Source organism: Physeter macrocephalus, chromosome 1 (genome assembly GCF_002837175.3).
Source record: "Physeter macrocephalus isolate SW-GA chromosome 1, ASM283717v5, whole genome shotgun sequence".
NCBI classification, from domain to species: domain Eukaryota; kingdom Metazoa; phylum Chordata; class Mammalia; order Artiodactyla; family Physeteridae; genus Physeter; species Physeter macrocephalus.
Genome location: NC_041214.2, coordinates 35,538,189 through 35,551,337, shown reverse-complemented (window position 1 = coordinate 35,551,337; position 13,149 = coordinate 35,538,189). Strand labels below are relative to the sequence as shown.

At 36.3% G+C, this 13,149-nt stretch overlaps 1 protein-coding gene across 6 annotated transcripts in view; it reads left to right on the top strand.

Annotated features, from left to right (window-relative positions):
- The window catches only part of DNAJC13 (DnaJ heat shock protein family (Hsp40) member C13), a 115,288-nt gene that overhangs the window by 90,549 nt on the left and 11,590 nt on the right, over window positions 1-13,149 (top strand). For 4 of the 6 annotated variants that reach the window (XR_008619089.1, XM_007116577.4, XM_055089772.1 and 1 more), the window contains 9 exons: window positions 87-264; window positions 1,609-1,700; window positions 3,306-3,405; window positions 5,362-5,436; window positions 5,671-5,783; window positions 10,456-10,625; window positions 10,789-10,831; window positions 11,208-11,381; window positions 12,940-13,119. Coding sequence is in view for 5 of the 6 variants with exons in the window: in XM_007116577.4 (XP_007116639.1) it covers window positions 87-264; window positions 1,609-1,700; window positions 3,306-3,405; window positions 5,362-5,436; window positions 5,671-5,783; window positions 10,456-10,625; window positions 10,789-10,831; window positions 11,208-11,381; window positions 12,940-13,119 (1,125 nt within the window). In the remaining variant the exon portion in view is untranslated. Of the gene's footprint in view, window positions 1-86; window positions 265-1,608; window positions 1,701-3,305; window positions 3,406-5,361; window positions 5,437-5,670; window positions 5,784-6,982; window positions 7,031-10,455; window positions 10,626-10,788; window positions 10,832-11,207; window positions 11,382-12,939; window positions 13,120-13,149 lie in introns of those variants that run through there. The other 2 variants (XM_055089830.1, XM_055089863.1) reach the window with 2 other exon arrangements.

The window sequence follows — 13,149 nt, the reverse complement described above, 5'->3', positions numbered from 1 at the left end:
TTTGTTGTTTTTTCTGCTGTGGAGTCTTTGTTATAGGTTATTTCTAAGGGCACACTCGTTTTAAAATATTTTTCCACTCAACTTAGGTTCCAAAAGCATTTGCTGCAAGTCTCTTGGATTATATAGGCTCCCAGGCCCAGTACCTCCACACATTCATGGCTATCACTCATTCTGCAAAAGTGGAGTCAGAGCAACATGGAGACCGCTTGCCAAGAGTGGAAATGGCTTTGGAGGCTCTGAGAAATGTTATAAAATATAATCCAGGTGTGTGACTATACCCTTGATGAATAAGATCCTTACAATGGAAGAGCCCAAAAATTCCAGTTCTCAATTTTACCAGGGAAATGCAGGAAAAATTGTACTTGGTTATAATGTTATACTTTGTATAACATTAAGAGGAATTGACCCCATAATATTTTTACCTCTAAATAATAGGCTGGAAAGAGAGGTCAGGTCACCATGCTTAAAATAATTCGTATCTCTAAGAGCATATGACTTTCAATGAGTTGAAAAGGCAGAGTAGCTTGCTAGTGTAAAATATCATATTGATGACATAAATTGACACACCAAGTATCAATATAAGGGCTTAAATTAGATTTATTTATTAGGTGATCTCATTTTTGTGTCTTCTGGTCCCTAACACAATGCCATGTTTTTGAAAAACTGCCTGAGTTTTTGGTGTATAAAAACTGAAATAATAAAGTGAGAATTGTCATTCTTAAAACATCTTTAAGAAGGATATTTCCAAGAACATTATCACTCTTGCCTGACTTCAGGGAGGTGGATGGGTGAAAATCCGAAAGCTTCTTCCAATTCTAACTTTGATAACAAATATAGAATATAAAACTTAAAACAATATATATTCAGTTTAAGTTACATGAAGACCTCAAATCTTTTTTATTAACACTTAATATTATCTTTCAAGTACTTCTTTGCTCTTTTCACTATGTATTACAGTAATACATTATTCAAATAAAATAACCAACAATAATTAAATGTTTAAGAAAATAAGTCATTCCCATGGTATATATACATGGGGATGTTTTTAAAGACAGTATTATAAAATCTGAAGAAAACGTCATTTCTTATTGTTTGGAGTTGACATATTATGTACAAAAGAATTGCAGTAAAGCTGGCTATTGATTTGGCACTTACTTGTTTATAATGTAGTTCTCAAGTGGCAGGATTCTAACTCAGTCTTAATTAAAAGCCAGATGATGTCACACTCTCCCCAAATGTAATTAGGCTGACAAGGATAGCTCTACAGTCTTGAGGTAAAGAGTAAAAATACCACCTTACACTTTTAATTTTTGAGTTGTATTTGGATTGTGTGTTTGATAAATTTCTTGTTTTTAGCCTGTGGGTTAACCTAGGGGTGGGGATGGAAATGAAGACAAAACAAACCTAAGATAGTCTAATATCATGTAACTTCTTAAGATTTACTGCTCCTTAGTGATACTTCACTCACTTTGTGTCACAAACGTTAAGAAAAGTTTACCAGAGACTTATAATTGACAGTAAACAAAAATGTATATCAGTTTCCTAAAGATGAATAATTTAGAACATCTCTTGGAAATAAAAATTAAACATTTTATTTTTACTTCCTAGGCTCTGAAAGTGAATGCATTGGGCACTTTAAGTTAATATTTTCTCTTCTTCGAGTCCATGGAGCTGGTCAAGTGCAACAGTTGGCTTTAGAGGTAAAAGAATTTTGTACTAAAGTATGTTGTCTTTCCTACAACTTACTATACATGGTTTGATCCTTGATTAATCATCATCTAAAGTTGAATGGAAGTTTGCATGTGGTTCTTTTCATTTTGCCTCTTAAGCCAAGTGAATATGTTTTTAAAATTTGAATTAATACGCTCATTTTGAAGAGCAAGTATTGTACAGTGTTCAATGTGCTTTCCCTCTATGGTCATCGTCTGTCATGCATTAGAACTTGGGATGCATTTGTACAGTGTCATGTGGCGTGAGTTAAGGAATGGGCTTTACTTGGGAAGCTTGGAAGCCACAGATCAACAAGAAAAGGAGGCAGGACTTCCCAGATCTCTCAGTGTCCCCACAGAGAGACATGTTGAGACCAGGGCACTGTGCTGGCTGCATACTGTGGGTTTGTGTTCCCTCCCCCTAAGTTGCTCTCCCTTCTTATGGCCTGGTACAAAAGCAACCTTTCCAGTGAGGGTGACAGACAGACACCTGGTGTGTTATGCTGTTTACAGGAGCTGTCTAGGAAAGGTAGCTGCCCAGAACCTGTGGGCCTTGAGGGTCCAAGAGTGGTTGGAGACCCCTCCTTCAGGAGAATGAAATCTTTGGTCCCATAGGAAGCTGTTTGGGTGGAGCCTTTTCCTCTGGGAGAAGCAGGAAGACCCTGGTCACAGGGGGCTCCTTGTCCAGGCAACCCAGCGTGAGCTCCCAGGGTCTTTTTTCGGATGATCCTGCCTATTATAACACACACGATGTATTATAAAGAACACCAAATTCAACACTGCGGTAACAGGTTAATGAGTACTTTATGAATGATTAAGTGTTCTTAGATTGCATTTTGGTTTAAAAAAGATGCTTAATAAAATAATAAATGTTAAATTGTTCAAAAACCTTAACAAGCATGTTCTTTAAATTGAAAAGCATGCTTCTCCACTTAATTCCTTCAAGTATCTTGTAACTCTTTAAATAAGCATTATTAAATCTAGGATATTTTGCTTTGAGATGCTGACCACATAGATCAAGTTAAGTGACATTGATCTTTAGATCAATGTATATAATAAGTTAGACTTAAAAGGTCATCCTCTTTGAAAGAAAAACATGCCTATTTCTTTATAATGGAAAGATAGACCTAATCTGTTGTGCTGGGCACTGAAGACATTTACTTTCTCCCTCTAAAAGAAAATCTATCACTTGCCACCCCAAATCTACAATTGGAAAGCACTACAGTGTACACCATAGTTCTAGAGCATGAACTGGTGTAGAATTGAAGGCTTCTTATAAGCCTCAAGATTGTGAATGGGTGCTAAAATATTTGTTTAGATCATTATATTTAATTCTTACCTATAAATTAATAGAAAGCTAATGTATATAATATATGCATTAGCATTAACATTTTCTATTCTCAAAAGAACAGAGTAATAATAAGGCCAATCTTTTAAAATTAAACCCTTACCTAAAAAGTAAATATTTTGTCTTCCAAACATTTTTCTCACTTTGGTAAAGCCTTTAAGTTTATTTAGGTCTGACTAATTTGACTTAATTTGTTTAGGTCCAAAATTATTTCCAGAACTCTTAACATCCTATTGATTAATTTTCAGGTTGTGAATATAGTGACGTCTAACCAAGACTGTGTCAACAATATTGCTGAATCAATGGTTTTGTCCAATTTATTGGCTCTTCTACATTCTTTGCCATCAAGTACGTATATTCACTGGAATTTTTGAAACAACAGTACAGTCAAACCATTGAGGGGGGAGCAGTTACACAGATGATACAAAACCTCTGACACAGTGTTAACCGTGTTTTGTTTTGGAATATTTTAAGTGGTATTCTTTATATTACATTTGTCTTTCTAATTATATTTTTACATAAGTTAATTATTTTGCATTTCTCATATCAAAAGTTGAAAGAGGTAAGAGACATCCAAAAGCAAAAGGAAAATAATCTAGGATTTTCAATTTGTTGAGTATAAGCTACACATGAGTAATTGAGAATTGACTAATAGCCCATGGTTTACTAAAAAAAAAACCACACACACACACAGAGTTGATCTTGGATGATAGGAAAAAATGCTTAAGATAAAAATCACCTTGTGTTAGCTTCACGTTCAATCCTGCATTATTTGTCCTTTACTGATTTGATGCTGATAGCAACTCTTACCACCAAATGATATCAATTTTTAAAAATACACTAACCTGATTTCTTGAATACAGCCTGAAATAATATAGACTCCTTACAAACTGTACAGTCGTCTAGCATAAGTGCTAGGATCAACCTTGAGATTGCTTTTCAAAGGCAATTGGCGATACTAAGTCCAACTTTGCCACTTAACCGTCAGCAGACATTGCTCGGTCGGCTTTGCTAGCCCCTTGGAAGTCATGTTAATCTTGACTTCACACCTGTTCACCTCCTTGAGAGCAGCAACCTGTCGCATTCGTTTTATGCCCCAGTGCCTTGCATGTGTTAGGTTCAGTGAATTGAGTGGAGTTCAGTTTCCACTGAATATTTTTGTATTCTTTAATAAACAACGTTTGAAATAGCTCTTTAAAATGACAACTTTTAAAAGTCATTCGCAGATTATTTTTATCATCCCTACAACTTAGTTGGTTTTTCTTTTTTATTAATTTTTAACAGCTTTACTAGGCTTCAAACAATGCAAAATTAAACTGATTGATGAAGTGAAGAATGTTACAGAAGTCATAACTTGAAAGTTATTTTATATTCATATCGGATTTATATAGTCCAGTCATTATTTTTAATCTTACCGGTAAAATAGCTGACATCTAGATATCTCAGCCTACTCTGCTATCATTTATGTTTTAGACTAAATTATCTTTAACTGTTTGCTAAGGGACCTTAAAAACATAAAATGTTAACTTCCTCTATCCCCTCCAAAGCCTTGTTTTCCTTTGAAACTATGGTTAGAACAGTGGTAGGTTTTCAATGAAGTACTGTTGCTTCTCTTAAAAATCTCCTTTTGAGTGTTTTTTCTCCTGCCTGTTAACTTAGCTCAGTCTGCTACCATCCTTTGTTGTTTTAGTCTCAGCCTAATACTTGGCAGCCTTCACCCTCTTTGCCAACTCTTTACTCCTTTGGTCACCTGTTTGTTGTTGCCATTTTGACTTTATAAAAGTCCAGTAGCCTAGTCTACTTCAATGACAAGAGTGAGAAGCACACAGACTATGTGCAGAAGTATGCTATTGTGTCTTAGATTGGAACAGTGTCTTGCAACTGCTACTTCCTATTCATTTCTCTAAGATACTAGCACCACATAAAAATTGTAGATCCCTGAATAGAGTGTTCTCAGGGTGTCAGGAGGTGAGAAGATTTTGTTTACACAGTGAACAGTGAGGTAGCAAGACAGTATGGCATAGTGGTTACAAGTGTGGATTTTGGAAGTCAGACTTCTATAAACCTCTATATACCTCAGTGGTATAGTGAGCTATACCTCTCACTAACTATGAATCCATGGGTTGGTCAAACTGGGTCTCAGCTTCCTCACTCATGGAGGCCACAATTCCTGTCTTGCTGGTTATTGTGAAGATGTAAGTATAATGCCCTGTGTAGAACACCTAGTTCAGTGCCTGGCACTGGTGCCCACTAAATGTAAGCTAATGTGATGATACATTCCTTGAAATGTCTTTTACTTTGCAGGTCGTCAGCTTGTTCTGGAAACTCTTTATGCTTTGACATCAAGTACAAAAATAATCAAAGAAGCAATGGCAAAAGGTAATGTATGGAGTGCTTTCTCATCCAGTCATGCTCAGTAATGGTGAAGCTTATTTTGAGCTGCTTTGTATAGTCTGATAAACTAGAATAATGCTTTGGAAGGCTTACAGTTTTAAAAAAACCAAACTGCATTGAGTTGAAACAAGGTTGAAAATGAATTCTATGATTCTATGATTAGAAAAGTCATTTTTTAAAATTTAGAGTATAAACACTAATTCTTTCTTTCCTTCACAGGAGCTTTGATTTATTTACTAGACATGTTCTGCAATTCAACACATCCACAGGTTCGAGCCCAGACAGCAGAACTTTTTGCTAAAATGACAGCAGATAAACTAATAGGTCCAAAGGTGAGCACAAAATGGATTCTTAGAAAAAAATTATTAAAGGTCTGTAACGTTGATAATGGATTTCATGAGGGTTATCAGAGTCTGAGATGGTGAGGAAATAACTTAATGTGAAAGTTGGAAGATCGACATACCTGAAATTATTCCTATATATTACTAGTTAGAGAAAAATTATAGTCGGTGAAGCCTGCACTAGAATTGAGAAGTCTTAAGAGAGTATTTGAATTATGGTGATAAAACTGTTCATCTCCCTTGAAGAAAGAACAAAAGTATATTTAAGTTATGACGGACGATACGTTAGGTTAGACTTTCACACTTCGAGGATTGGCCTGTGGAGGTAGCTTGTGAAGGAGATACACCCCACACCTGAATTAGTTAAAGCCATATAGCATGTGAGTGTAATGGCACCTTTGCTTCCCCTCTCTGCAGGGAGATCTCTCATTAAGAATCTGGAGCTAACAAGATGATCTCTGGAACCATGGTCCAATTTTCAGAGCAGGAACCTGTTAGAACAGCACTTCTAAATAGAGTTGCATCCAGACACAGGTGTAATCAAAGTCCCCTTCTGTTATTAAATCAGTTTCACATGAAGTAATGCTCACTGAAGCCAGCCCAGATATGAAATGAAGGCTCCTGAGCCCCCACTTCCAGAGTGTTAGGTGTTACTTTACATACACTAGATTCAGTTGTTTTTTTTCCTTGTCTGATCTCCTGAGAATCTGTCACAGGACCTGGAACAGATTTACTTTGGGAATATGGTTAATAGTCTGTCATCAACAGGGTTGATGGGATAAGGGCGATTACATTTCGATACCTATAGCAAGGGTCCATAAAATCATGAACATTGATTTTTTTTTTTTTTTTAAATTTTTGGCCACACCATGCGCGGCATTTGGGATCTTAGTTCCCCGACCAGGGATCTAACCTGCGCCCTCTGCATTGGAAGGCAGAATCTTAACCACTGGACCACCGGGGAAGTCCATGAATATTGATGTTTAATATTGAGTTTTCTTAAAGCTAGAGTTGGGTAGCACATAATTATAATGTCTAATATTACATGTTTTAAATAATGTTTTAGATATTTAAAATAAATGCATACTAGAATTGATTTTTGAGCTCTTCAGTAATTTTTTGACCTTTGAAATACATGAGGGACAAATTTTACCAAGGTGAATATATTTACACTTAAATTTTTTGTATAGGAAAAATACAAGTGTCAGCTCCTTAATTGAATGATTTGCAGCAAGAGATTCTAGAACTGGGGTCAGTAAACTTATTTTCCTTTTTGGTAACTACTTTATTGAGATATAATTGACATGCCATACAAGTCACACATATGAAGTATACAGTTCATTGGTTTGGGCAACAACAGTCAATTTTAGAAACATTTTCATCAACCCAGGAAAAAAACCCATTCCCTTTAGCAGTCATTTCCCATTCACCTTCCCCCTAGCACCTGGCAACCACTAACCTACTTTCTGTCTCTATAGATTTGCCTATTCTGAGCATTTCATGTAAATGGAATCATAATATGTGTGTTTTCTGTGTCTGGCTTCTGTCACTTAGCATAATGTTTTCAAGATTCCTCCATGTTGTAGCATGTGTCAGTACTTCCTTCCTTTTTATTGCCAAATAATATTCCATTGTATACATAAACCACATTTTGTTTTTCCATTTATCATTTGAAAATGGACACGTGGATTATTGCTACTTTTTGGCTATTCTGAGTGATGCTACTGTGACCACATGTGTACAAGTTTTTGTGTGGATATGTATTTTATTTCTCTGAGAGTAGAATTTATAGATCATATGGTAACACTATTTTTAACTTTTCAAGGAATTATCAGACTGTTTTCCACAGTGGCTGCACCATTTTACATTCCCACCAGTGATGTGTGAGGATTCTGATTTATCCACCTCTTCTCTGACACTTGTTATATTGGGTGGGCCAAAAGGTTCATTCAGTTTTTTCCGTAAGATGGCTCTAGTAGCACTTAGCTGTCTTTAACTTCATTCAAAACAATTTTGTTAGATTGTATGTGACAGCGGTCATATCAGCGTGCATTTAAAAAAAAGACTTAATATTGGTTAATTTTTGTATAGCCATTTTAATATTGAAGATGGAAGAAAAAAGCAACATTTTCGGCATATTATGCTTTATTATTTCAAGAAAGGTAAAAATGTAACTGAAACGCACAAAAGGATTTTTGCAGTGTATGGAGAAGGTGCTGTGACTGCTGGAACGTGTCAAAAATGTTTTGCGAAGTTTTGTGCTGGAGATTTCTTGCTGGACGATGCTCCACGGTCAGGTAGACCAGTTGAAGTTGATAGCGATCAAATCGAAACAATAATTGAGAACAATCAATGTTATACCATGCAGGAGATAGCCGACGTACTCAAAATACCCAAATCAAGCACTGAAAATCATTTGCACCAGCTTGGTTATATGAATTGCTTTGATGCTTGGATTACACATTAAGTTAAGCAAAAAAAGCCTTCTTGACCATATTTTCTCATGCAATTCTCTATTGAAACGTAATGAAAACGCTTCGTTTTTAAAACAAATTGTGACGGGCAACAAAAAGTGGATACTGTACAACAGTGTGGAATGGAAGAGACTGTGGAGCAAGCGAAATGAACCACCACCAACCACACCAAAGGCCGGTCTTCATCCAAAGAAGGTGATGTTGTGTATATGGTGGAATTGGAAGGGAGTTCTCTATTATGAGCTCCTTCCAGAAAACCAAACAATTAATTCCAACAAGTACTGCTCCCAATTAGACCAACTGAAAGCAGCACTCCATGAAAAGCGTCCAGAATTAGTCAACGGAAAACACATAATCTTCCATCAGGATAACGGAAGACCACATGTGTCTTTGATGACCAGGCAAAAACTGTTACAGCTTGGCTGGGAAGTTCTGATTTATCTGCCATATGCACCAGACATTGCACCTTAGGGCTTCCATTTATTTCAGCCTTTACAAAGTTCTCTTAATGGAAAAAATTTCATTTCGCTGGAAGACTGAAAAAGGTACCTGGAACAGTTATTTGCTCAAAAAGATAAGTTTTGGGAAGATGGAATTATGAAGTTGCCTGAAAAATGGCAGAAGGTAGTGGAATAAAAGGGTGATTATGTTGTTTGATAAAGTTCTTGGTGAAAATGAAAAATGTGTCTTTTATTTTTACTTAAAAAATCGAAGGCACTTTTTGGCCCACCCAATATATCTTTGTTGAGTATAGTCATCCCTAGTGGGTATGAAGTGTTATCTCAGGGTTTTGGTTTACATTTTCCTGGTGCCTAATGATGTTGAATGTCTTTTCATGTGCGTAAGTGGCCATTTGTACATCTCTTTTAGAGAAATGTCTGTTCACATCCTTTGCTCATTTTTTAATTGGGTTGTCTTTTTACTATTGAGTTGTAATTGTTCTTTATATATTTTGGATACCAGTCCCTTATCAGATATATGATTTGCAAATATTTTCTCCCATTTTGTGGATGTCTTTCCACTTTACTGATGGTGTCTTTTTTTAATTTTAATGAAGTCCATACTATCTTTGTTGTTGTTGTAGCTTGTGCTTTTAATGTCATATATAAGAAGCCATTATCTAATCCAAGGTTACAAAGATCTATGCCTGTATTTTTTCCCAAGAGTTTTATAGTTTTAACTCTTATATTTATGTCTTAGATCCATTTGACCAAGAAAAGTGACACACATCCTGTTTTGTGGATGCTGTCTATCATGTAACTGACACTGTTTCCTTTAGTTCATTGGCTGCTAGGAGTTCAGGGCTAAATTTGTAATATATTGCTTGCAGTTTTACAGAGCTTTTGATGTTTCCTTTGTGTACTGACTTATTATTAGTCTCATTCATTCAAGTAAGTATCTGAATGAGTATACTCAGAGTATACACTGAATGAGATATTCATTCAAGTATCTTCTTATGCCAGGGGCTGAAAATACAGCAACAGCAAGACAGACTTGTTCAGGGAAGTTTTCTATAAGATGAGATTTGAACACAGACTTGAATGACACAAAGGAGGGAAAACTATGTGAGGACCTGAGGGGAAAACCTATCTTTCCAACCTTCATTTTCCCTTTGTCCTTATGCCTCAGACTAATTTTCAGTTTGTGTGTATGTATGTGTTGGATATATTTTTTTAAGCTGTTTTTTAAAACCTTTCTGGGAAAAGGCACAGTATAATGTAAAACATATTATAGCAAAATAAATGCACTAAAAAATACTTGTACGACACAAAGGCAGCCTGAGAAAAATTTGTGAGGGTGTGGGGTGTGGGAGGGGTGGAGGGACAGGCCAGCTAAGGGCCTTCTGGGAAGAGGGAACAGCGTGTGCAGGGCAGGATCTGGCAGGGTGGTGTGCTCTGGGAACTTCACACACCACTGGTGCTGAATTTCTTAATGTTTCTTAAATTTGAGGAGGAGAGAGGAAATGAACCTGGATAGGTAAGTAGTAGCAGGTCGTAGTGAGTCTTGTTACCGTTGCATAAACCAAGGTTTATCTGTTCTCTCAGTCCAGAATTTTTGGATGATAGTTGTGGCCCATATCAGCCATAACACAAATTACAGCAACATTCTATCTTAGAGAAATGTAAAGCAGACCAAATATTGAGATGTTTCCAATAGGTCTTTTTTCTTTCTCAAACCTCCTCATCTAGGTTCGAATTATATTGATGAAATTTCTCCCGAGCGTTTTTATGGATGCCATGAGAGACAACCCTGAAGCTGCCGTCCATATTTTTGAAGGAACTCATGAAAATCCTGAGTTAATTTGGAATGACAGCTCCAGAGATAAAGTGTCCATGACAGTTAGAGAAATGGTGCTCGAGTAAGTCAAGAGACACGCAGTAACTTAGGGCCTTCAGGTGGGATCACCGGGCAGGCAGGCGTGCCTCATGTTGTCTGTCACCTCTCTAAGGCTTAACTCTACATGCATGAAAGTGTGTCTTGTGACTGAAGTTTGATGTCCTTTTCCCTTTTTTTTTCCCAAGGCACTTTAAAAATCAGCAAGACAACCCCGATGTAAACTGGAAGGTAAAGTATACTTTTATTCAGAGGAAGGAATTTTACATTTTACTGTAAATTTTTGTTTTTTTAAATTCCTGATGAGTGTTTAATGCCAACCTTTTAGATACTTTGTCGTTAAGAAACTTAGGTCTTCCCCTGGAAAATAAGGTTTTAAACATAAAAGTAGGAATACTCACTTTCAGAGTAAGTAACTTAATCAAAGGACTTTTTCTGAATTTTGTTAAGAGAAAATAAAACTTACAATAATTTTGATTTGATTATATTAATGATTATTTAAGGACTAGTTAATTTCATAACGATTTCTTTAATAGGGTTTTTATTTCTTGCTTAATGTACAACTAATGATTAGTAAGTGACTTGACTGTTCTTTCTCTGTTTAAAGTTGCCTGAAGATTTTGCTGTGGTGTTTGCAGAAGCAGAAGGTGAACTTGCTGTTGGAGGAGTTTTCTTGAGAATCTTTATTGCACAGCCAGCTTGGGTTCTGAGAAAGCCTAGAGAATTTCTTATTGCATTGCTAGAAAAGTTAACTGAGCTCCTGGAGAAGAACAATCCTCATGTAAGCTTTAGCCGTCAGCCAGACATTTCATATAGTTTGCTAAACATGTTGATAGTGTTTCTGTTAAAACACCATCCTCATGACCATACATTAAGAATTGGCTACCTCTTTCCATGTAGCAGCCACCCTTAAATTCACATATGCCTTGTCAAAAGTGAAACTTCTTGGTAAAAGTTGGAGGTATGTATATTGAGAGGATGCTATTTCTAACAATTATAGTAGCTCTGAAAGGTTTCTGCCGTCCCATTTCCAGTGATTGTATGGTTTTAAGGAGAAACCTAAATGTGCAGTGTAGAAACCTAAATGGAAGTGTGTCCTGCTAGGGCATGTTCTTCACTTAGCTTGCCATAGATGGCAGGAATGACCCTACTTAAAAAAATTGACAGGGGAGTCTTAACTACATGGGTGAACCCTGTACCTATGCTCAAAGCCAAAGGCTAGCAGGAAAGCAGGAGTGAGTAGGAAAGTAGACTTGGTCTTGGCTTGGCAAGTCATAAACCCTGATGTAATATAAGGTTTTGTTATTTGAACTCATAAATTGAAAATAATTGAGGTACATAATTAATTAAACAAGCTGACTATAGAGGTGATTAAGAGCCCGATCTGTGTTGTTAGATGGTCCTGGACCCCAGTACCAGCCCCACCACTGACTAGCTCTGTGGCCTGGAGTAATGCCTCCTGATTCTGCCTCAGTTACCTCATAGAAAGGTAACAGCATCTGCCCCTAAGGCTGAAATTTTCATGAGTTTTGATAAATGTGGAGTACTTAGTATAATGTCGAGTACTTAGAAATCATTAGTTAACTATCATTAGCTTTGCAAGACTTTAAAAAAAAATTAACATTATGTCAGATATTTACATATGTTTCTTTCTATAGTCACATTTTCTCTTTACTAGGATTTTTACTACATACATAGTTTGCTTAAAAAATGAAATCCTCAGAAAGGAGAAACTTGGAAACAGAAAAACGTATAACATTTTCCTTCTATATTGCTTTCTTTTTCGGTGCATCCCAGCTTCCATGTTTATTTAAGACATGTTATGTTATGGATATATATGTTTGCATATAATGGTATAAGCTACAGGTCTTTGCAATCCATTTTCCACAATAGAAAGTGCATTATGGCAGCCAGACATGTTAATTAGTAGGATTTTTAATAGAACTGGGGAAAACATTTTCGCTAGTTCTTCATTCTCCTGAATTATTGATGTTCTCTGATATTGGCATTTCTATAACATTATCTGAAAATTTCTAGTAATATCTTTTGAGAGATGATCTCTTAATAGACATCTCTTATCTGCAGTAGAAATGAGATGTGGAATAGAAATGCCCAGAGAAAGGCTGCTTAGATTAATGTATTACATTCTTAAAGTCCTTTAAATTCATGCCTTTGTCAAGATGGGGAAGTTTGTTGTTCTTTTAGAATTTAGGGATCACTTTTCAAGTATCAGCACTTAGAACTTGTGGGCCCTTAGTAACACCAAATAATTACCAAGGATGTTTAGGACTTCATCAGTATTTTACAGTTTGCTTGTTTGTTTGTTTTATACCCTCCAGGGAGAAACTCTGGAAACTTTGACAATGGCAACAGTATGCCTCTTCAATGCACAGCCTCAGCTGGCTGATCAGGTCCCACCATTGGGCCATCTTCCCAAAGTTATTCAGGCGATGAATCATAGGAACAATGCCATTCCTAAGAGTGCCATTCGAGTTATTCATGCCCTGTCTGAAAACGAGGTATTGATGAATCCATTTAGTAGCTTATAG